The sequence below is a fragment of the Rhodotorula graminis genome (genome assembly GCF_001329695.1).
Source record: "Rhodotorula graminis WP1 unplaced genomic scaffold RHOBAscaffold_17, whole genome shotgun sequence".
Taxonomy (NCBI): domain Eukaryota; kingdom Fungi; phylum Basidiomycota; class Microbotryomycetes; order Sporidiobolales; family Sporidiobolaceae; genus Rhodotorula; species Rhodotorula graminis.
Window position 1 is genome coordinate 223,633 of NW_017264944.1, and position 21,888 is coordinate 245,520.

The window sequence follows — 21,888 nt, forward strand, 5'->3', positions numbered from 1 at the left end:
TCCTTCTCTCTCTCTTTGTCCAGCCGGCTCGTTGCCGAAGCGCGCAATGATAGTCGCTCTCGAGCGCGAGAAAGCTGGACGTGCGACAGAGAGTGCTGGGGCAGAGGCAGAAAGTCGCTGGCGCGAGTCGACGAGGAAGAGGTCCGACCGCTTCGAGAGGGAGCAGAGCGCTCGAGATCGAGCTCGTCAGGCTGGACCCGCGCATCTCTCGGCTTTGCAGAACCTCGTCGAGTGACACACAGTATGCTCAATGCAAGAGCAAAGGCTCGGCGACAGTACAAGCATGAGAGGATGAGGAAACGTCGCGAGGAACGTTCAGGGCTCCTCGAGGAACTACCGCGAGTAAGGCTGTGGCCGAAAGGGAGAGTCAGGTCGACGGCTGCGAAGAGTGGACGAAAAGAGGACGCACGTGGAAGCCGGCGCCGTTGCCGCGGTTGCGCTGCGGGCCCGCGCCGCCGTCGTCGCGCATCGATGCAGGGCCAGTCTGCGGGATGAGGAGGACCGCTCGTCAGTCGCTCGACCGTCGGAGAGGCAATCACGGGAGACGAGGAAAAGGAGAAGAGGACGCACCGGCGGGTTGAACCCGGCCCTGCCGCCACCACGTCCGCCCATTCCACCTCCTCGACCTCCCGGGCCGCCCATCCCGCCGCCCCGGCCGCCGCGCATGCTCATCGGCGCCGCCATCGGTGCGGCGAACCCGCTGCCGCCTTGCGGCGGTGCGCCGTCGCCGCCGTCGCCGCCCGCACCGTCCGGGCCCGGGCTGCCCATCAGACCCATCGGCGAGGCGCCAAACTGCCCGCCGCCCGTGCCCATGCCGCCCATGCCCATCATCGGGTTGAAGGCGCCCTGTCCACCCATCATGCCGCCGCCCATGCCGCCCATGCCGCCCATCATCATCTGCGGGTTCCACGCTCCCTGCGAGAGAGGAAGACGACGATGACGACGAGCGTGACGGACGAGCGAGGAGGGGAAGGAGTGGCAACGGAGAGTCAGGTCGAGAGTCCTCTAGGAGAGAAAGGCAAGAGGAGGCAGGGAGGAAGGGGACGCACCCAGCCCATCGACGAGAAGAACTTGGCCATGGCGGCCGGGTCGAACGGGCTCGCGCCAGCGCCGCCCATGCCGCCCATCGGCCCGCCCATGCCGCCCATCGCGCCCATGCCGCCCATGCCGCCCATGCCGCCCATCCCGCCGCCCATACCGCCCATGCCCGGCGCGCCCATGCCGCCGCCCATCGACATCGGTCCAGCGCCGCCGCCGACGCCGCCGCCCATGGCCGACGCGCCGCCCATGTTGGGCTGAGGCGTGTAGTGCTGGTTCGTGTTGATGCCGTAGTCGTTGCGGCGAGGCTCGCCCTTGGCCTGGGCGCGCTTGACCTCGAGCTGCGGGCGGGAAGAGGGTCGGCGACGGCGACAGTCAGTGCTCGTCGCTCAGTCGCTCGCCGACGAGACCGAGGAAAGAAAGAGAGAGAGAAAGAGAGAGAGAGCGCGACGCACCATCTGGCCGTCCATGTAGTGCGGGCCGGCCTGGAGCACCTTGTCGACGTCCTCGCGGCGCTCGTAGTTGACGAACCCGAAGCCGCGGTGCCGGCCCGTGTCCTTGTCCATCATGAGCGTCGCGTCGGTGATCGTGCCGTACTGGCGCCAGTAGGCGCGGAACGACTCCTGGGTGCACGACGGCGGGAGGGCGCGCACAAAGAGCTTGTCCGTCTTGGCCGTGTCGGAGCGAGGGATGGCGCGCTTCGGGTCGATCTGCAAGGGGTGCGGCTCGTCAGTCATCGACACCATGGACGAGGAGGAGAGGGGACGCACCGTCTTGCCGTCGAGGTGGTGCTCGCGCGCCATGACGGCGTTGACCGAGCTGACGTCCTCGAACGTGAGAAAGCCAAAGCCGCGCGAACGACCGGTTTCCATGTCGCGCATGATCATGCAGTTTGTTATGCGGCCGTACTGCTCGAAGTAGGCCTTGAGCGTGTCTGCGAGGTGCGACGAGGAGGAGAGGGGGACGGTTCGAGGTCAGGGACGGGTTGCGAGAGGGGCGATAGCAGGCGGACGCACCGTCGGTCGTGTCCCAGTTGAGGCCGCCGATGAACATCTTGCTGCTGGCGCGAACGCGTCGAGTCGTACGCGACGAGGACAGGACCGAGCGGATCGAGAAGATGCGACGAGGACGAGGGAAGGGGGAGAGGGTGCGAAAGGAGGTTCTTGCATTAGTGCGGCCGTTCTACACGGAGAACGAGTACTTGTACGTCTGCCAAGGAGGACCGAGAGACGAGGGTGTAGGCACAGCTCGACAGAGAGGCGTAGGGAACGAGGGCGTGCTGGCGAGGTGAGGCGGGTCGCCGCCGTCGAGAGGAGCTCGGGGTGGTCGACAGGGTACGATGGGGCGCTAAGCGCAGTGATCTGTCGGCGCTAGGCAGGTATCGACTCGACAGGGCTCGGGTGCGGCCGCGTCTCGGACGTCGAGCGCGCTGCGCTGGTCGACGGGGGAGGGAAGGGAAGGGGATCTAGGAGAGTGGGAATGTGCGCCTCACCCCTCCTCTGGCATATCGCTCGGCCTCACTCCCGCCGTCCTGCCCTCGGCGGTGCGCTGCGCGGCGTAGTTTGGCGCAAAGTGGAGCGGCGGCGGGTTGGGCGCGGCCGCGTTGCTGGCGCCCTGCTGCTGCTGCTGCTGCTGCTGAGTGTGCTGTGCGGGCGTGTCGGAGTAGCTCGGGATGGCGGACGTCGACAGCTGGGCTGCAGGGGCTGCGGGGAGGGAAGTCGGGGCCGAAGGGAGCGAGGTCGACGGCGCGGAGGTCGGCGCGGCGGGTGCCGGTGCTGAGGCTGCCGCCGTGGTGCTGGTGGTCGATTGGGCGCCAAACTCGGCCTCGCCCGGGTACAGGTCGCCGTACAGGTCGTCGTACTCGTCGGCCATCTGGACGCGTCGAGACGAGCGAGATGAGGACGGCGAGGGACAGAGGGAGGGCGTGGGCAGGGTCAGGACGTGCGCGACGGTGCAGTATGCGGTCCTGGTCGTCCTTGTGTGGACTCTGGCGGGCAGGACTGACCGTGAAAGCGTGTGGTGGTGAGCGAGAGCATCGACAGCTCTCCGCCTCGACCTCGTCGGCCGCCTCGCACCTCGCCTCACCAGCAGAGGCCGTCTACTAGTGTGCAGCGTGCTATAGAAACGTTTGCGCTGCCCGTCCCGTGCCCGCAAGAGCGTACGACGCGTGCGCGCGCTTGTCTTCCTCAGCGAGCTCGCGCGCAGTCGCGGCGCGACTGCGCGACAGCGCAAGACAAGCCTCTCTCGTAGAGCTTCGCAGCGCAAACCGATGCGAGTGATACAGAAGAGGCAGTGCGCGAACGAGAGAGCCGCTACAACAACGTCCGCTTGCGCCCGATCCGCTTCCTCCAGACCTCCTCGTCGCCGCGTCACTCGTGACCCCGCTCGCGCCGCTCCTGCTCCTCGCGGTAGTTACGCTCGTACTTGTCCCTCAACGCGGCCTCGAGCTGAAGCTGCCGCTCCTCGGGGCTCTGGTCGTCCGCTGCGTGCGAGAGGAGGTCCGGGTCAGTTTGCGGCTCGCTGCGAGTGTTGCGACGAGAGAGAGAGAGAGAGAGCGGAAGAGGGCGGCAGAGGGATAGGAGAGGGAGAGAGGGGGGAGCCAAGGAAGGAGAGGAGGAGGGACAGAGGCCAGAAGGAGAAAGAGAGAGTGAGCGCACCTGCACCCTGGCTGACGCGCCTGATCTTGCCGAGCGCCTTCTGCGACGGCTGCTCGGGGACGTACTCGCGCAGGAATGCGCTGTCGGACCGGTCTCGAAGCCCATCACGGTGCGCGGCCGGCGCCGAGTCGGGCACGGCGTACCCGCCGTTGCTCGCCGGCTGCGACGAGTATGACGCGTACGGGTTCGACGACGAGAAGCCGCCGCTGCTGGGCCTCGCCGGCGACAGGAAGTCGTCGTACTGCTCGGCGGCGGCACCCGACGACGGCGACGAGAACGAGAGCCCGCCGAGGCCCTCGAGCGCTTCGAGCCCGTCGTACGGCGAGGCGGCGCTCGTCGGCGGCGCCTGCGACTGCGGCTGAGCCTGCGGCGACGACGACTGTGGCTGCTCGTACTCGGCGGGCGCGGGAGAAGGGTGCGACGCCGCCGAGGAGAGGTACGACGAGTACGGGTTGAGGCTCTCGCGCGCCTTGCCCTTGTCGTGCTGCGCCGGCTGCGCATCGCCGAAGCCGTCTGCGTCACCGAACGGGTCCCGCGCCGGCGCCCGGCTGCCGCCCTCGCCGTGAGCGTGGTCGACCTCGGGCTCGTCGTGCGTGAAGCGGTTGAAGTGGTCGTCCGAGCGCGAGCGGTCGATGGCGGCCGCGAGCTCGGCGTCTTCTTGCTGCGTCTGGCGCGAGTGCGACAGGCGGAGCGCGTACAGGTGCAGGGCGTCCGAGATCTGCGGAGCGAGGACCGCGAGGCGGGTCAGGACCGTACGGCGACGACGACGACGAACTCGAGAGGGGAAGAGAGCGGCGCACCTCGGTCATGGCGCCGAGCATCTCGCTCAGGATCTCCTCCTCTTCGGTTGCGCCGGCCTTGGTGCCCGGCACCTCGTGACCGGCGACGACCGCCGCGAACGGGTTGTTGCTCGCGAGGTGCTGCGCCTCGCCGGCGTCGACAGGAGGCTGCGCGACCGGAGCGGGTGCTGAAGCAGCCTCGGCATCGGCCTTTTGCCGAGACTGCTCGGCCTGGACGGACGCCCAGTCGAGGTTGGTCGAGAGAAAGTCCTGCGCCTCGAGGCAGCGCGTGTGGAACTCCTGCCGGCGCGCAAACGAGTCAGTGCTCGCACTTGGGCGCTCGAGAGAGGGAAAGGGGACGCACCTGGACGACCTCGTTGGCCTCGAGTCCCTCCCTCACCTCGACCTCGTGCCCGTCGCCGCCCTCGCTCCCGCCCGGACCCTCTCCCATCGCCTGCGCCGCCTCCTTCTCCTCGGTGTCCATGTCCTCCCACTTCTTGCCGCGGCCCTTGTTGCGCGCGTTGGGCTCGTCCTTGGCGAGCGCGACCGCCTCGGACAGCATGCCGGCCCACGACTTGCCCTCGACGGCGCGGCGGCCGAGGTCGCGCATCTGCTCGATGCCGGTCGGGAAGCGCTCCATGCGCGGTCGCGAGCGCCGGCTGCTGCCATGCTGCGACAGGAGCGCCTCGGGGCGAAGGAGCGGGTCGTCGGGCGCGAGAGGGGCGCCGTTGGGCTGGAAGGCGGCCGTGGTCGGGTCGAGCTCGTTCGGGAACGACGACAGGGACGTCTTGGGGTCGGCGAGGAGCCGGTTGAACGCCTCGGTGATGGGCCGCAGGGACGACTTGGACTGGGCGTCGAACGCGAGCGGCGACAGGACGCGGTAGACCATGCTCTTGACCTGCGGCGGCGTCGACTGGTCGCCGACGAGGTCGGTGAGCGACGCGAGGAACTTCTTCGAGGCGACTTGCTCTGCGCGCACAGGAGAGAGAGGTCAGGTCGGGCTGTCGGCGGAGAGACAGGCAGAGGGCGAGACGCACCCTTGAACCGGTCGTTCGAATCCTGTGTCCACAGGAGGCTCGTGAGGTGGACGGCGCGCTGCTGCGCATGCGGCGTCGCGTGCTTGAACTCGGCGATGAGCGCCTTGGTGGCGTCCTTGCTCGCGCTCGAGCTCGTCGACAGGTGGTCGCTCAGGGCGAGCAGGTACGCCCAGTCGAACGCGGGCATGGCGACGCTCCAGCCGACCGCGTTGCCGACGTCCTGGACCCGGGGCGGACGGGGGACGCCGCCACCGCTGCCCTGCACAGGCACGAAGCCCTGACCGCTCTGCGGCTGAGCGTGCTGCTGGCCCTGGCCCTGGTACTGCGCCGCCGCGAGATGAGGTGGGGGGCTGGTGGACGAGTTGGCGACAGGGGCGTACTGGCCGTCGCCAGGCGGGGTGGCGGTGGGCGTGGCAGTCTCGCTGCGCTTGTTCTTGTGGAAGAGGCGCTTCATCGGGCTTGGGCGGGAGAGGGTGCGAGGTGGGGGAGGAGCGGGCGGGGCGGTGGACGTGGGCGGCTGGCGAGAGGCCGTGCAGGCGTGTGCAGGTCGCAGGGAGGGGAAGCGAGTGCTGGCGGTGCTCGACAGGCAGCAAGGGCGACTGCAAGAGGCGCAAGAGTGCGGTGGGACGACCGAGAGCCAAGGCGCTCGTTAACGACCTCGGCCATCTCTCCTCCGCCTGGATCTGCGACGAGAGGCTGTGCACTCTTTCGCAGCGCATGACTGCAAGGCGCAGCTTGCAGTGCGTCTCGCAGCAGCCACAGCTCGGGGCGCACCGAGCGAAAGCAGCGCACGAGCCTCTCTCTCGTTGCTCTCGCTCTCGCGGTCGGGAGAGGACGGTGAAGCTTGGCGCCTTTCAAAGGACGGTCTGTACAAGTCTACTCAAGCTTTTACGATGTCGAGACTCGGCGAAGAAAGAAAGAAGAAGAGAGGGGGGAGAGGGAAGGGGAGAGGAAGGAAGGGAGAGGGAGGAGGAGAGGGTGGGCGAGGGAAGACGCGCTCGCGCGCCTACTGCTGCGCCCAGGTCGACCGCAGGCCCCAGACGGCCGCCGAAACGTCGGCGCCCTCGGGCAGGTCGGTCGTCGTGACCTCGAGCGTGTCGAGCATCTCGCTCGGGAACACGGTCGACGTGGCCGAGAACTCGCCGCCGTTGACAAAGACCTCGAACAGCGAGCGGTCGAAGATGCCCGACAGCGACTCGGCGTTGCCGACGATGGTGTGGCTGACCTTGTCGCTGAAGAGCGGGTGCTCGAACCCGGTGAGCTTGCCGCGGTCGACCCAGGTCGTGCCGGCGTTCGAGCCGCCCAAGTAGTGACCGGCGAGCAAGGTCTCGTTCGACGCCGACGAGCGCATCGTGAGGGTGACGGCGGCCGTCTCGGGCACGTTGGCGCCGTCCGGGATCGTGAAGTTGAGCGCAAAGTAGACGGCGCCCGACGTGTTGTTCTTGAGGTCGATCTCGACCGTCGTGTTGACGATGCTGGCCGACTCGGCGCCGTCGGGGAGGAGCGACGAGTTGCGGACCGACTCGATCTGGTACGGCTCGCTCGCGAGGACGTAGCCGATGCGGGTCGCGTTGGTCACGTAGTGGCGGCGAGGGGTGGCCATCGACGAGCGCCAGCCCTCCTCGGCGGTCGGGACCAGGTTCGTGTACTGCCACTGCGATCGGCGAAGGCGAGCGTGCGGAAAGGGCGAGGTGGGAGGGTCGGGGGAGCGACGAGGCAAGTTGGGAAGGTCGAGAGGGGCGGATCGTCAGATCGTCGCCCTGTCGGGGGCAGACTGTGAGAGAGAGAGCGGGACGCACGTTGGAGGCCCACCCGATAGAGATCGACTCGTTGGCCGGCGTGCCGTAGAAGAACTGGCTGGCGTAGTTGTCCTTGCCGAAGCCGTCGATCCTCGCGGCGGCGTCGAACGCCTCGAAGTGGGTGCCGTTGAACGTGCCCGGGAAGTACTGGCCCACCGAACCACCGAGAGGGGCGCCCGGGTTGATCGAGATGTACATGACCCAGATGAGCTCGTCCGAATCCTTGACCGGGACGGGAACCTGCACAACGAGGAGAGTCAGGGCCGCCCCGAGCGTCTCGAAAGGAACAGGCGCAACTCACGAGGTTCGAGCACTCGTACTGGAGGCCGAGGAGGCCGGCGTGCGAGAAGTTGGACGCGAACTCCCACTCGATCAGGTTGGGCGACGTGTAGATGCCGATGGCGAACTCCTGCGAGTACGTGACGGCCATAACCCACTTGCCCGTCTCCTCGTGCCAAATAGTTTTCGGATCGCGGAACTGGGTGGAGTTGATGTCGAGGACGGGGTTGTTCTCGTACTCCGTAAACGTGTACCCGCCGTCGAGCGAGTACGCGATGTCCTGCGTTTGTTTCTCGGGCGTGTTGAGCGTGTAGATGGCGACGATCGGGTCGACGCCCTCGGTCAGGTTGCCGAAGAAGCCCGACGTGTTGTTCGTGTCGATGACGGCGGAGCCCGAGAAGACGCCGGCGCCCTCGACGCCGCTCGGCGGGAACAGCGCGATCGGCTGGTTGGTCCACGTGTACAGGTCGTCGGACGTAGCGTGGCCCCAGTGCTGGTTGCCGGCGACGAGCGCGGTCGGGTTGTCTGCGAGGCGGCGAGGCGTCAGGACGAGGGAAGGGGTCCGAGCCCGCGAGAAGAGGGGACGAACATTGATAGTACAGGTGGTAGGTCCCGTTGGACGCCTGGAACAGGCCGTTCGGGTCATTCATGACTGCCAGGAGAGGAGGCGTCAGTCAAGTCTGTGCGACGTGAGGAGGAGAGGGAGGGACGCACAGCCGACCGGCGGCGAGAAGTGGACCTGCGGGCGCAGCGGCCCCGAGTAGTCGCCCGTGGGCGCGACGCCGGTCGGGACGGCAGTAGGCGGCATCGGGTAGGTCGACGTCGACGATGGGGTGCTGCTGCTGGCGGTCATGGCCGCCGAGCTGGCGGCGGTCGCCGCCGACGAGCTGGCCGACGAGGCCGACATGGTCGCAGACGACGCTGCCGACGATGCGGTCGACGAGACGGACGAGACGGCCGACGAGGCGCTGGCGGCGACGCTCGAGGTGGCCGACGAGACGGCCTGGGTGGCCGAAGCGGCGCCGGACGCGGCGGTCGACGCGAGCGACGAAAGGACTTGGCGCTCAGCGATGGCGGCCGCAGAGGCGTAGGTAGCGCCAACGAGGGCGCTCAGGAGCTGGACCTTCATGGCGGGCGAGGTGCGCAAGGTGGGGCGCGGTGAGGGGAGGATGAGGAGGAAAGGGAGGAGGAGGCGGAGAGAGAGCGGAGGACGCGCCGCGGGGAGGCCGGGCGAAAGAAGCTCATCGATGCAGCAGATGCCCGCCCGAGATCAGGCTAAGGTGGCCCTGTCTCGAACAAGCTTAGCGGTGACGAAGCGGAAGGTCAAGGCCGAGCCGCATCTCGACTGGGCGTGGGCGGCCGCGGTCCGAACGGGAATGCCGTGCGAGCCGCCGCTGCCGCAGCGTCATCGCCCACGAGCTGCCGTGCTGTTTGCGCTGGGCGCAGGAAGACGGCCGGTGGACGAGAAGAGCAAGGATCGACGGGCTAGGGTGGGGAGGGGTCGCCAGCATCGGGGCTGCGACTGCGCATGCAGTGAGTGTCGAGCTGGGCAACGAGAGCTGTGCAGCCGGGGCACGAGCCTGTGCGAGTGCTGGAGCGAGAGAGCGAGCGGGAGAACTGGGACGAGGTTCTCATCTCGAGCGAATCCGAGAGCCGACCTGCGTCGACTCTGCTACATCGCGCACCTCGCTCTACCGACGAGCTGAGCACGCCAGCACCACCACCAGTACCACAGCAAGCATGTCGACCTATACCGGTGCGCCCCCGCCGCGTGGCCGCTCCCTTGTCCCTCGTCTCATCTCTCCTGACGTCGCCGTGTTTGTTCCCTCGTCCAGGACGCCTCCTCGACAAGCGCAAGGTCCGTCCCACCTGTCCAGTGCCTTCTGAGTGTCTTCAGAGCTGACCTGCCGCGCCTCCCCTCCCTCCAGGACGAGCTCTTCGCCATCGTCGACGACCTCGACCTGCGCGGCGGCCTCCCTGCCGGCCGGGCCGTCACCAAGTACGACTTGCAGGAGGCCATCCGCGCCGAGCTCAAGGCCAACCGGTCCGTCCGCGAGGACCCCCGCTTCGAGGGCATCTGGGCCCACATGCCCGAGTCGAAGAAGCCGTCGTCCCTCCTCCGCACGGCCGAGAAGACGCACGACGGCCACGATCTCGTGACGCTCGGCGGTGACCTGCACCCGAGCTACGACAGCCCGCGCAAGAGCCTCGACCAGCTGTACCACGAGAACACCGCCTCGCCCGAGGCCGCAGCCGCAACCGTCGACGGCAGCACCGAGGTCCTCACGACCCTGCACGACGCCATCCTCCAGGGCCCCAAGCACATCGTCGACTCGCTCATGCACCGCGGCGTCGACGGCGTCGTCGATGACCTCGCCCTCGTGCCCGTGTCCAACTCGCTCCGCCGTCGCGCGAGCAAGTCGCTCGCGCTCGTCGCTCGCCGCGGCTCGACGAGCCTGAGGCACGCCGCGCACGAGACGGTCGGCCTCGTCGAGGAGGCGCAGGTCAAGGCGAGCCAGCCCTGGGTCGTCGTCGGCGGCATCCTCGCCGCAGAGCTCGCCTTCATCGTGTACGAGGCCGTGCCCTGGGTCGACAAGGTGCGCCGCGCAGTTCCTCTCCTCTCTCCTCTCTTTCTACCCCAAGTTTACTGACTCTTAACTGTAATGCAGCATTACGGCCCGCACGAGTGGCTCCACCGCTCGTCGACGCCGAGCTTTACCCTCCACCTCCCCGTCCTCTCGGTCCTGTTCCACAGGACGTTCTTTGCCGCCCTCCTCCTGTGGGTCGTCGGCACCTACCTCCTCCCCCTCGCCCTCGCGACCATCTTTTCGTTCCCGACGCACGCCGACCGCCGCATCCGGCGCCACGGCCGAGCGAGCGGCCACCCGCTCGCCCACCTCGCGCCGCCCAACCCGCTCATCTTCAGCCTGTCGCGCCTCGCGCTCGCCCTCCTGCGAGGCTACGTCCTCGCGCCCCCGATCGCGTCGCCGACGAGCGTCGTCGAGTCGCTCAAGACGGCGCTCAAGGAGATTGCGGCGGGCGGGCCGGGCAGCCTCGGGCTCGCCGGCGGGCGGTACTCGTTCGACGGGGCCGTGACGGGCCTGTGGGGCGTCGTCGCTGTCGGCATGGGCGTCGCGAGCGTCGTGAGCTCGTTCGCCGAGTCGAGGGTGTGAGAGAGTGAGCCCGAGCGGGGTCGAGGAGGCGGCGGCCCGTCGACTGGAGCGAGTCGGACAAAGTGTTGTGCAATGGACCCAGTATTTATCCTGTCCCCGGTCGAGCGTCCTCGGGAGCCTCGTCAAGCTCGAGAGTCGCACAGATGCAGCTGCCGCCTCATCTCGTCTCCGGCACTCTGGCGGCTCGTCCTCCTCGCACACGCTCACGACAGCGATCTTGCTCGACCCAGCGCTCTCGAGATGCAGGACAGCACCGACTGGTCGACCTCGTCCATGCTTGACTACCAGTTTGCGCCCGCGGCCTTCGACCAACCTCCGCCCGACACTGCACCTGTCGAGGAACAGGCACCGCTCGTGACGATCGTTCAGTGCGCCAGCAGTGCGTCCCGCTTCCACTCTAATGTCTGGAGCAGCCTTGAGCCGCCCTGGCGAGCGCAGAACTGACCTCTTCCCTCCTCCCTCTCCTCCCTGTTCCCCCGCCTGCAGTCAACGTCGTGCATCGCCTCTCGTCCGGCCTGCTCACCGAGGAGAAGAACCTGCAGCGCTATGGGCGCATGGCCATGTCCCTGCACGGGCACACGCTCAGCTTTGAGGTCACGTTCCGCGGGCCGGTCCTGAGGGCAACGTGCGTCCCCTCGTTCTCTCTCTCTCGCACGCGCAGTAGCCTTCTCGTCTGGACGCTTACTCAGGCTTTTACTACGCAGCGGTCAGATGCCCGGCACGGGGCCTCTCGAGGACGTCATGGCAATGGCGGTCCACGAGGTCCTCCACAACCGCAACCTCGACACCGACGTCCCCTTCTTCCTGTCGCGCCCCTCGACCCTCGAGAACATCGCCCTGTTCGTGTGGCGCAACCTGAGCGTCATCCTCTCCGCGCTTCCGCAAAACACGTGCCAGGTCTCGGTCGAGACGACGCCCTGCCCGCGCGCGACGACCGGCCCGCGAGCCATGTCCAAGATCCGGGTCGTCTACTCGGGCGAGATGACGACGACGACGCCGTCGGGCTGAGCCGCATCGTCTCGAGCGGCGAGGGCCTCTCTCGGTCTGGAGCCGTCGTCGAGCGCTCGCTCGAGTCGCTCGCCTCTCGCCTCTCGACGTTCCCTCGCCTTGGGTGAACTCGAGCCGACACGTCATTGTTCCACCGCGACAACTATCGCACGCCCTCCTCATCGGTCCGACCAACCTCTCCACCCTGCCCCGTCCCGCCATCCGCCTCCTCCTCGCCCTTCAACCTCTCGCCGACTTTGCGCGTCACGAACCCGACCAAGCCCGTGAACGCCGCCCGGTCGACATCGAGCCCGCGCACCCAGTGCGCCGTGAGCCTGACCTGGGCCGAGGGCGCCGGCTCGAGGTCGACGAGGAGGCGCAGCTCGAGGAGCGGGCGCTGCGGCGAGCTCGGCGCTGCGGCGACGGCGGCGGCGGTGGCGGCGGCGCGTCGGGCTTTGCGCGACCACACGTTGCGCCAGGCCCGCACGACGAGCTCGGCGTGCCCGGATCGGCCTTCCTCGCCGTCGCCGACTCGAGGCGAGCTCGGCGCACTCGCCGGCGGCTCCCACCTCCACTCGAGCGCGCTCGCCGCCGCCGCCTCGCCATTCCCCCTCGAGCGCTCCTCCTCGCGCCCCTCGATGCGCCTGCGCTTCGGCGCGCGCCCTCCGTCCCGCCCGTCCACCGCCTCGCCCGCCGGCGCCACGACCGCGCCGCCGTCGAGCTCGCGCAGGACGCCCTCGAGCGCATCGCCGACTCGTTGCAGGCGCTCGGCTGGGTCGGGTCCGAGGCCGGGCGTGAAGTAGGTGATCGAGGAGATGGCGGGCGAGGCGAGGCGGGCGATGACGAAGCGCGGCGTCGAGGAGGAAGACGAGGGCGGCGAGGAAGGAGGGGCGGTCGAGGCTGCGGTTTGCGAGAGGAGCTCCTGCAACGAGAGACTATGTCAGGATGGTCCGTCCGCGTTTGCGTCCGCACTTGAGAGAGAGGCTCACGAAGGGAAAGCGGCGGTCTCGTAAGGACCAGGCGAGGACCCACCGCACGGTGTGCCCGTGCGGCGGCAGAGCGTGGACGTGGTAGTTGAAGATCTGCAGGGCAAGAGCCGCAGTGAGTCGTCGGACGGCGAGGAGGGGGCGGCGGCGAGCGACGCACCTGTTTCGCCTTGAGCAGGTCGACAAGCGGCGAGAGGCTCGAGTGCTTGCCGAGGAGCGACGTGAACCACCTGCGGGAACGAGCGCGTCAGGTTCCGGTCGACTTGCGCGCTCAACCAGAACGACGAGAGGGACGGACCGAATCTTGCTCCGGCCGAGCGTGAGGCTCTCCTCGACCATCCTCGAGACGAACGCGACCTCGCCGCCGGGCGTGATCATCTCGTTCTCGGCGCCTGTACATTTCTGCAACGAGACACGCGTCAGGACCGGTCGTCGACGAGGACCGGAGGGAGAGGGGCGCACAGCGAACGGCTCGATCTCCTTTGCCGCGAGCGACGAGTCGATCTCGCTCTGCGACGAGTAGAACGGCGGGTTGCACATCGTAAAGTCGATACTGCGAGGCCGCAAGAGGGTCAGAGACTGTATCGACAGGTGCAGGCGCGAGAAGAAAGAGAGCTAGACTTACACGCCGGCCGAGTCGACCACGCTGGGCGGAAAAAGCGGGCCATCGGGCTCCACCTGGTACAGCGAGACGCCGTCGAGCATGTCGTTCGCTCGGATGTTGTTCCTCGCAGAGTCGAGCGAGTGCGAGTCGATGTCGGTGGCGTGCATGCTGAGCGAGGTGGCAGGGCCGAGGGTGTCGGGCGAACGAGGTGCAGCGGCTGGCTCGATGGTGCGCATCGCGAGCAGGGGATAGATGGCCGAGGCGCCGGTGCCGCTATGGGAGAGCTTTGAGTCAGTCCTGCGAGCCACATGCGGCAGGAGAGGCGGGACGGGGACGCACACGTCGAGGCCGACAAGGGCACGAGCGCTCGACGACGGCTTCATGTCGTTGAGCGTGGCGAGGGCGAGATGGAGGACGAAGAGCACGTATTCGAGCCTGCGAGTGCGCATAGTCAGTACTCTACGCGTGCGCTGGGAGCGATGCAGGCGCACGGCTCACCTGCTCGGGACCTGCAGCCGGCTCGGGCGAGTGAGTCTGCGGCTCGATGTGCGAGAGGGAACGGACAGGGGACGGACCGCAGGACATAGACGATCCTCGGGGAGGTCGAGCGCAAGATCAAAGTCCCGCTTGAGGAGCGCGGCGTTGAGGGCTCTGTCGCGAGGGGGACGAGGAGGTGAGCTACTTGCTCGGGCTCGTGTGGAGAGAGAGGCCGGGTGCGCACCTCACAGCAGCGTCGTCGCGAAAGTCGATCGTCTGTCGGCCGTCGCGAGCAGGACGCAAGCTGTGGCCGGGCGAGGGTGGGTGTCAGCGGCTCGGAGGCAAGTGGGGAGGAGGAGCTCGACGCACAATGGGGCGAGGGCCGGGACCACTTGCGCGAGGTCGGCATAGTCGACTGGCGTGGCGTACGGGTTGGGCAGCGGCGGCAGCATGCTGGTGCGGGTCGATGAGAGGAGCGAGGAGGAGGAGCGTCTCATCTTCTCGGACGAGCCTCGGCGGGGAGCTGCAGTCTGCCGGAACAGCCGCGGACGTTCGTCCAGCTCGCGCCTCCCCTCGCTCGTCTCGCTTCCTCTCACAGCACTCGCTCCACCACCGCGCTGCGCTACGCTGTCGGCGCGCGTGAGGGCTCTCATCTGAGACGGCGATCGACCTCGCTCGCACGCGGCCACGTCGCCCGTTCGACGGACGGCGTCGAGCCACGCCGGCCGCCCGCAGCGAACAAGGTGCTCCCGCTCCGCTCGCCGCGAGGCTTCGCGCTCCCAGCACGCGCAGAGCTTGAGCCTCGACGACGGAGGCCAGGCCGTGCGCAGCGTGCGGTTGATTTGCCCCGACTTGGCAAGTTGAAGCGCTCTCCACCGCCGGCCCACCTTCTCGGAACGGGTTGGTCGACGAGTCGAGCGGCGACGGCGGCCGGCCAGCGAGCCCTTGTTCTGCTCGGTCAACGCACTCGCGACCTGGGTCTGCAGGCCCTCCTTCGCCCTGCCTCTCGACGGCGCACCGTCCCGACCCGCTCGTCGTCCACCTGCCGAGCCGTGCTCGACCGCCGCGCCGACTCGCCTTCCGCCCCTCGCCTCGCCGGCCGCGACCTCATCGTCTGAGCGCCCGTCCGGCGACCCTGCGCTCGACGCACCATGGGCATCCTCTCGCTGCCGGACCTCACTCAGGGCAACCCCTACGCCCGCATCTACGCCACCTTCCACGCCGCGCTCAGCCCGACGCCGACACCGGGCTTCGCCACGCGCCTCTACGTCCTGTGGGCACTCGCCGGATAGTGCGTCGGCTCCCCCTCCTCCTCCTCGAGCCGGTCGAGCGATGCACCTGACCTTGCTCCTCGTTCGCCGTCTCGCAGTGGCATCGTCATCTCGGTCGTCTACCTGTGCACGATGAACATCGAGTACCGCCGGCGCGAGAAGCGGTTCTGGCTCTGGCGCCTCGTCATGCGGCCCAACGGGCGCTACATCGTCGGCAAGTGCGTCAGCGGTTCCCTCTCGTCGCGCTCGTACCCCTCGGCCCCTCGACCTGACGCTCGTCCCTCGCCTCGCAGCCAACACGCCCTGTTCGCCATACTCACCTTCATCAGCTGCGCCGTCGCCATCGGCTACTTCTACAACCTGCACCAGGTCGTCCTCGTCGGCCGGGCCCAGGACGAGTCGTTCTTGTGGCGCAACCTCATCTGGTCCGTCGTCTCTCTCGACCTCACTCTCGCCCGAGGTCGAGCTCACGTTCCTCTCCTGACGCAGGGTCCCCCTCATCCTGCACGCCTGGATCTCGTCGTGGAGCAACCTGCAGGCGTCCGTCCTGTCGACGCAAAAAGCGACAAAACGGCATCTGGTCTGTCCGCTCGTCGCGAACACGCTCTACAGCGCCGGCCTGGTCATCATCCTCGTCCCTGTCATTGTGCGTCTCTCGACTCTCGACGACGCAACCCGGCCGGCGAACTGACCCGCTCGCCCGACGCAGGTTCTCGACGTCTACTCGGGCTTGGCGTGGCACCGAGCCTGGAACTTTGGCCTCAAGCTGCGCGCTCTCGTCCTCGCGCGCATGGTGTCCAACCCGAACGACACGCCGAGCGAGGTCGAGGCCGTCGTCATGCCGCTCCTCGACCCGTTCAACGACAAGCTCGGCTTCTGCATCGAGTGTGTCCACGCTTCCTCCTCTCCTTTCCTTCCCGATCACGGCCTGACGGACCTCGTCCACACAGCCTTATCCAAGCAAATCACGCCGTCTACGCCGCCGTCATGGTCATCATCATCGCCGTCAACCTGGGAGGGCTCGGGCTCCTCTTCACGCTTCGAGGCCAGATTCGGTGCGTCTGTCCGCCCATCCTCCCTCTCTCTGCACCTCTCTGACTCTTCTCCCTCTGCAGCTTCAATACGGGCCGTCTCACGAGCCAGATCCGCCAGAGCTCGAGCGTGCACGGCATCCCGGTCCTGTCGGGCATGCACGGCCCGTCGAGCGCAAGGGACACGTCGAGCACGTCCGGCACGCCGCCCGACTCGCCCACGACCTCGCAGCCGACGTCGACGGGCGAGCCAGCACCGGCGCAGAAGTCGGTCGTCCGCCAGGTCGTCTTTGCGCGGTCGGGGGACCGTGCGGCCGACGACGGCGAGAAGGAGGGCAAGCAGATGTCGGTCGCGCAGCTCAAGGACGCTGCGAACGACAAGACGCCGGCAGGAGCGTCGCAGAGGCAGCAGGCCAAGCAGCTGCTCGCGCTCAAGAAGATCGAGCTCGACCTCCTCGTTGTGCGTCCCTCCTCTCTCCCTCCTCCTTCTCGTGCGCCCTGACCCTGACTTGCCTCTCCTCTCGCTCTCACGCCTCGCAGTTCCTCTCGGCCATCGTCATCATCTCGACCGTCTTCCTTTCGCTCGCCCTCTGGCTCGCCATCAACCCGATCTCGGTCTACTCCAAGTGGAGGAGGTGCGTCCCTATCACTTCGCGACGGACCTTCTCGACCCAGTCACACTGACACTCTCTCGGATCGTCGTCTGCAGGATGGAGGTCTCGTTCACCCTGACGATCTGGATGTACCTCGTCGGCGTCGACGTCGCCCTCAGCTTCCTCCTCGTCAACAGCGTCCGCCACCTCGTCTCGCCCAACTCGCGCCTGGCCCACTTCATCGGCTGCGCGACGTCGCAGGCCGACCGCGACCGCGTGCGCGGCAGCATCTCGGGCCTCACGACGAGCGACGAGTTCGAGACGGGCACGATGACGGGCACCATGACGGGCTCGAGGCCGGCTCGACTCGGCGCCGAGGGCGTGCTCGACGACCTGCGCGAGGAGGATGAGGAGGAGCGAGGCGTGCACGTGTCGATCGAGACGCACGTCGTCGAGGAGGAGAGCCCGGAGCGGACACCGGCCACGCGCACCTCGGCGGAATGGCGCGTTTGAGAAGGCGGCGAGGGATTTAGACGGGCAGTGCCGGTGTTGTACAGCTAGCTAGACCTGAAGTGGAACATGCAGTTCTCGATACCTTGCTCGAGGCGGTCCTTGGCGAGAGATGGGCACGAGAGAGCTACAGGTCCGAGCGGGCGACTTGAGCTGGACGAGGCGAGGCAAGACAGAGGGCGAAAGGGAGGCTCTCTTGTCTCGCGCCGACTGCTTCGTCGCTCTCGAGGTTGCAGAAAGCGCACGAGAGAACATGGAAGGAGAGCTGATATGACAACACGACCGCCGTGCACGGCTTGCTCCCACATTCCCCAGCCTCGCCAGCTCGTCTACCTGCCACTGTTGCACTCGCAGTCGCACCCGGCGACGGCGCACACCTCGGACGCTGTGTCGAGAAAAAAATTCAGGCTTTGGACGTCGAGGGAGAGGGAGGAAAGGAAGAGGGGACAGGGCAGAGGAGGAGTACGCACTCTCGAACCAGGCGAGCAGGTGCGACGCGTGCCCGCCGTGCCGGCACCGCTGGCACCAGCAGAGGGTCGCAGCTGCATGTTGTACAAGTGATGGCGTCAGGACTGCTCGCTGAGAGGCCGAAACGAGACGAGAGAGGAGAAGTGAGGGACGCACGGCCGTGGGCGTCGAACGAGTGCAGCGATGGTCGCTCGAGGCAGATGCAGCACGCCGGGACCTGTTTGCTGCACGACGGACAGAGCGTCGACTGTCGAGGAGGGAGAAGAGGGAGAGGAGCGTCAGGTACTTGGCGCGAAAAGGGAAGAAAAGAGGGGAACGTGCGGCCGACGCACCTTGATGCCGAGCTGCCCTCCCGTGCTCCTCCCGCCCTCGTTCAGTTCGCCGAGCATGCCTGCACCCTTCGACGGCGCAATGTTGGTCGCGCAGAACTGACACCGCACGACAATCTGCGGCGGCGCCGTCCTCCTCATCGCGCCGGCGACCTCCTTGGCCTCGGCGTTCCTGCCCGCCAGCCTCGCCTGCTCGAACGCCGCCCTCGCTCGCCGACCTCGCGCGGCGTCAAACATGGCGCGTGCGGCGTACAGCTGCAGGCGGTCGAGCTGCGCCCGGTACGTCTCGACCCACCGCTGGACGCGCATGTCGGCGCGGATCAGGCCCGGCGACGTGAAGCTGCACGCGAGGGCGACCGTCTGGACGTCGCCCGAGCGGTCGACGTACGCGCTCAAGAGCTTGAGGCCGTCGTTGCGCAGGCCGAACAGGACGACGGCCTCGAGGTCGGACGACGAGAGCGCCTCGTCGCCGAGCTCTTGCAGGAACGGAATGAGCTGTGAGACGACCGTCGTGAGGGTCAGTCCAGGGCATTGACGATGAGGCTCGTCTGAGTGAGTGAGAGAGACGGGGCGCACCTCGCTGTCGGACAGGAACCTGCGGGCGCTCGTCGGCTCGGTCAGTTCTCGCGGTTCTTGAAAGGAGAAAGGGCGACGAGGACGCACCTGAGAGCGACAGCCACGCGGTCCTTGAGCGGCAGGCCCATCTCGTCGACGAGCTCGCGCCAGTCGCTCGTGGCGAGGAAGGCGAACATAGCGCGGACCCAGGGCGTCTCGACGTCGGACGAGAGCGAGCGACACAGGGCGGCGTAGTTGGACTCGGACGAGGCGTTGCGCAACGTGTCCTTCTGGGCGAGCTGCAGGCGAGAAGGAGGGAGGAGAGTCAGTGAGAGGGCGAGAGGCGCGGGAAGAGGGACGAAAAGGGGTCCGGGCGCAGAACGACTCACGTAAGCGGCAATGATCGGCGCGAGCATGCGCAGGTTCTCGTCTGCGCTCGAGTACGAGTCAGTGACCGGCTCGAGGACGGCTCGATGAGGGAGAGAGAGGGTGGGCGCACCCTTGCAGGCGCGCAGGTGGTTCATCGCCCGCTCCATCTGGCCCGAGAAGAACGCGTGTCGAGCCGCCGCCTCGTGGTCGCCCTTCTTGGCGAGCCTGTATCCAGGGAAGGGCAAAGAGGGAGGTCGTGAGTACATGCTCGACCGAGGTGGACCACCAAGACGGGCCGACTGCGGACGGACCGGTCGCAGACCGCCTCCCACCCTTCCTCCCACTCTGCGCCGCACGCACTGAGCGCGATCTTGCGCTGCGCCGCAAACTGGCTGCTCGAGATGGCGAACGTGTTGCCGAGGCGGCGACGAGCGACGAGCGTGGCGCAGGCGGCCGTGTAGGCCGCGTTCCTCGACTGGGCCTCGTCGCCTCGCCGCAGCGAGCGCGAGATGTCGCTGTAGATCGAGCGCGGCGTCGGCGTGCGGCGGCCGCTCGACGCCGACGACGAGTGCGGGCCGTCGACGGGCGAGGGCGGGGTGCCGGTTCCGTTGGGCGACGACGCGCCGGACGACGACAGGGCCGGGTTGGTCATGCCCGACGGGAACCCGAGGAGGATCCTCAGGACGCCGCGGAACCGGTAGTCGTAGTCGCTCGTCGAGTTCTCGCTCGAGAGGCTCTGGGCGCGCGCGACCCACTGCCAGAACTCGGCGATGCCGTCGTCGCACAGGGCCGCGTTGACGAGCGCGTCCGAGCCGTACCCGGCTTCGACGCGCTGCCGGATGACGACGCTCATGTCGGTCGCGAGCGCAGCGAGGCCGCCGCTCGTCGACGAGGTCGCGCACGCGCCGAGCGAGCCCGGAGCGCCGCCGGCCGGCGGCGACGACGACGCCGCGAGCTGCGGTACAGGGCCCGACGAGATGCGCCGCATGAGCCCGCCGCCTGGTAGGCCCGGACGCGGCGTCGCGTTGCGGTCGACCGGGTGGAGGAGGCCGGCGAGCGAGAGCTGGCGGCCGCGGTCGAGCTGCGGACTGAGCGGGTCGACCGACAGCTGCAGGGCGGCGGGCGTGTGGGGCGAGATGGACGAGTTGTGCGGGTCGGCCGACGGGACCGCGCCGGCGTGCTCGCCTTCTGCAGCGACGGCGGCGGCGGCGAGCGCCGAGGAGGAAGGGACGGCGAGGACCGTCTGCTCGGCGGTCGAGGTTGTGAGGAGGATGCCGCGTTCGAGAAAGGTGGCGTGCGGGGCGGCAGGGAGCGTGACGAGCTCGAGGCGCTGGCCGGACGAGCCCGGGTTGGACGAGTCGCGCGAGAGGCCGACAAAGTGGAGGTCGTGCGGCGACGAGGATGGCGTGCGGGCAAAGGCGAACGAGATGAGCGAGTGCTGGAAGGCGTGCGCTGCGGGACGAGGGCGAGAACGAGTCAGAGCGGGGCTCGTTGGGTAACGAGGACGAAAGAGAGAAGGTGGGACGCACTTTGGCGGTCGTCGAGCACGATGGGCATGCGCAGGGCCTCCTTCTCCTCGCCAGCCGAGTCGTCTGGTCCTCCCACGCCCACACTCCTGCCGCCGCCTGCGCCGCCTGCGCCGCCCCTTGCCGCCGGTCCTGCCGCGCCGACGAGCCTCGGACCGGGCCCGTCGACGAGGTTCCACACCCTGATCCTGCTCACGTCCTTCTCGAGCGTCGCAAACTGGCCCCTCGTCTCGGTGCTCCACGCCGTCTCGCCGAGCGGGCGCGCGACGACGTTGGCCCGCATCTTCTGCGCCGAGATGCTGCCGGCGTCGGTCTCGCTCCACGCGAGGAGCGGGTCCATGGGCTTGCGCAAGTCCCACAGGCGCACGACGCCGTCGTCGCCGTGCGACGTGAACTGCTGGCCGTGGAACGGGTTGGCGGCGATGCCGTACACGGCGCGGGTCGACCACGTCGTGACGGTCGACGGCGGCGAGCGCAGGTCGTACACGCGCAGCCACTTGTTGGCCATGGCGGCGGCGAGGAGGGGCGTGTGCGACGCCGTCGAGCCGGGCGACGAGGGCGACGAGAGGAAGGCGGCCGACGCGACGACCTCGGACGAGCCGAACGAGACGAGCGGGGTCGGGTCGGCGGACGACGACGACGACGAGGGCCCCGACGCCGGCGAGTTGCCGCGGCCTCGACTGGACTGGGACGCGTCGCGCTGGAGGGAAAAGGCGCGGTGGCCGCCGCCCGGTGCGGCGCCGAGGTGCGAGTGGAACGTCGAGGCTGACGACGAGTCGAGCGAGCGCGAGACGTCGTACACGAGGAGCGACTCGCCGCGGCCCTTTTCGAGCCCGACGGCGAGGAGGCCCGGCTCGTCGGCGCAAAAGGTGACGACGTTGCACGGGCGCGAGTGTCGGACTGCGGGTGGGGAGGAGCGGTGAGCGCTGAGCGCGGGAATCGGGCGAGGAAAGCGAGAGGGGACGGACCATTGATCTGGACGGCGGCAGGGGCCCTCGTGCGGTCGTCCTTTGCGCCCTCGTCGAGGCGAAGGAGGAGGACGCGGCCGGTCGAGAGGCCGGCGGCGACGAGGGGAAAGGCGGCGTGAGGCGCCCACGAGAAGGCGCGCAGGCCAGCGAGTTCGGTGACGACGGTGGTGGCGGTGAATGCCGTCGCGGCGTGGCCTGGCTCGTGCGAGTAGAGGCGCAGTTCGGCGCCGCCGCCGACGAGGAGCCGGTTGGACGAGGAGGACGAAGGCGAGGGGTCCCACAGGACGCTCTTGCCGCGAGTCGACTGCATGGCGGGGCAGTGGGAGCTGTCTGGCGTCGCGCCTGGCTGCTCGTGGGCCTGGAGAGTGAGGCGACGTGTCGACAGAGCGCGACGAACAAGTGGGGAACCGAAGCAGCTGCTCGTGCTCGCTCCTCTCTCTCTCTGGCGGACT

The 21,888-nt window shown here is 68.3% G+C and overlaps 8 protein-coding genes across 8 annotated transcripts; 3 read left to right on the plus strand and 5 right to left on the minus strand.

The window, feature by feature from the left end:
* Positions 1-1,427: 1,427 nt before the first annotated feature.
* Positions 1,428-2,106, minus strand: RHOBADRAFT_18684 (uncharacterized protein; the record flags this gene model as incomplete). The annotated part of the gene is made up of 3 exons (XM_018412443.1): positions 1,428-1,748; positions 1,809-1,972; positions 2,055-2,106. Coding segments are annotated over 3 exons (537 nt in total), but the record flags the coding sequence as incomplete, so codon positions are not given.
* Positions 2,107-3,293: 1,187 nt separating this feature from the next.
* Positions 3,294-5,965, minus strand: RHOBADRAFT_56178 (uncharacterized protein; the record flags this gene model as incomplete). Its single annotated transcript, XM_018418230.1, has 5 exons — positions 3,294-3,520; positions 3,696-4,413; positions 4,496-4,774; positions 4,839-5,443; positions 5,512-5,965. 5 exons carry the CDS (start codon positions 5,963-5,965, stop codon positions 3,408-3,410), a joined length of 2,169 nt encoding a protein of 722 aa, XP_018268094.1. The 3' UTR covers positions 3,294-3,407.
* A 379-nt stretch (positions 5,966-6,344) lies between these two features.
* Positions 6,345-8,397, minus strand: RHOBADRAFT_39790 (glycoside hydrolase family 32 protein; the record flags this gene model as incomplete). The annotated part of the gene is made up of 5 exons (XM_018413656.1): positions 6,345-7,165; positions 7,311-7,550; positions 7,612-8,114; positions 8,179-8,241; positions 8,304-8,397. The coding sequence occupies 5 exons, from the start codon at positions 8,395-8,397 to the stop codon at positions 6,518-6,520; spliced, it is 1,548 nt and encodes a 515-aa protein (XP_018268095.1). The 3' UTR covers positions 6,345-6,517.
* A 932-nt stretch (positions 8,398-9,329) lies between these two features.
* On the plus strand, positions 9,330-10,762 carry RHOBADRAFT_47231 (uncharacterized protein; the record flags this gene model as incomplete). Its single annotated transcript, XM_018414950.1, has 4 exons — positions 9,330-9,345; positions 9,425-9,447; positions 9,518-10,186; positions 10,259-10,762. 4 exons carry the CDS (start codon positions 9,330-9,332, stop codon positions 10,760-10,762), a joined length of 1,212 nt encoding a protein of 403 aa, XP_018268096.1.
* Positions 10,763-11,002: 240 nt separating this feature from the next.
* Positions 11,003-11,770, plus strand: RHOBADRAFT_56180 (uncharacterized protein; the record flags this gene model as incomplete). The annotated part of the gene is made up of 3 exons (XM_018418231.1): positions 11,003-11,141; positions 11,249-11,387; positions 11,467-11,770. The coding sequence occupies 3 exons, from the start codon at positions 11,003-11,005 to the stop codon at positions 11,768-11,770; spliced, it is 582 nt and encodes a 193-aa protein (XP_018268097.1).
* A 142-nt stretch (positions 11,771-11,912) lies between these two features.
* RHOBADRAFT_56181 (uncharacterized protein) lies at positions 11,913-14,342 on the minus strand (the record flags this gene model as incomplete). The annotated part of the gene is made up of 10 exons (XM_018418232.1): positions 14,186-14,342; positions 14,061-14,120; positions 13,911-13,990; positions 13,679-13,781; positions 13,361-13,612; positions 13,198-13,288; positions 13,034-13,137; positions 12,896-12,965; positions 12,739-12,831; positions 11,913-12,671 (listed from the first exon to the last, which is right to left on the minus strand). Exons 1-10 carry the CDS (start codon positions 14,311-14,313, stop codon positions 11,913-11,915), a joined length of 1,740 nt encoding a protein of 579 aa, XP_018268098.1. The 5' UTR covers positions 14,314-14,342.
* Positions 14,343-14,967: 625 nt separating this feature from the next.
* Positions 14,968-17,307, plus strand: RHOBADRAFT_56182 (uncharacterized protein; the record flags this gene model as incomplete). The annotated part of the gene is made up of 9 exons (XM_018418233.1): positions 14,968-15,107; positions 15,186-15,305; positions 15,381-15,512; positions 15,577-15,733; positions 15,797-15,972; positions 16,038-16,142; positions 16,203-16,578; positions 16,659-16,753; positions 16,828-17,307. The coding sequence occupies 9 exons, from the start codon at positions 14,968-14,970 to the stop codon at positions 17,222-17,224; spliced, it is 1,698 nt and encodes a 565-aa protein (XP_018268099.1). The 3' UTR covers positions 17,225-17,307.
* Positions 17,308-17,471: 164 nt separating this feature from the next.
* On the minus strand, positions 17,472-19,081 carry RHOBADRAFT_66985 (uncharacterized protein). The gene is made up of 8 exons (XM_018419137.1): positions 19,073-19,081; positions 18,963-19,003; positions 18,682-18,872; positions 18,595-18,613; positions 18,022-18,513; positions 17,846-17,936; positions 17,692-17,763; positions 17,472-17,606 (listed from the first exon to the last, which is right to left on the minus strand). The coding sequence occupies exons 2-8, from the start codon at positions 18,987-18,989 to the stop codon at positions 17,551-17,553; spliced, it is 948 nt and encodes a 315-aa protein (XP_018268100.1). The 5' UTR covers positions 18,990-19,003; positions 19,073-19,081; the 3' UTR covers positions 17,472-17,550.
* Positions 19,082-21,888: the final 2,807 nt, after the last annotated feature.

Coding starts and splice junctions, on each gene's coding strand:
- RHOBADRAFT_66985 (XM_018419137.1), bottom strand. CDS start 18,989: ATGCTCGCGCCGATCATTGCCGCTTAC. Junction 17,937..18,021: donor GAGGGCAGCTCGGCATCAAG/GTGCGTCGGCCG, acceptor CCTCCTCGACAG/TCGACGCTCTGTCCGTCGTG. Junction 17,764..17,845: donor CTCGTTCGACGCCCACGGCC/GTGCGTCCCTCA, acceptor TACAACATGCAG/CTGCGACCCTCTGCTGGTGC.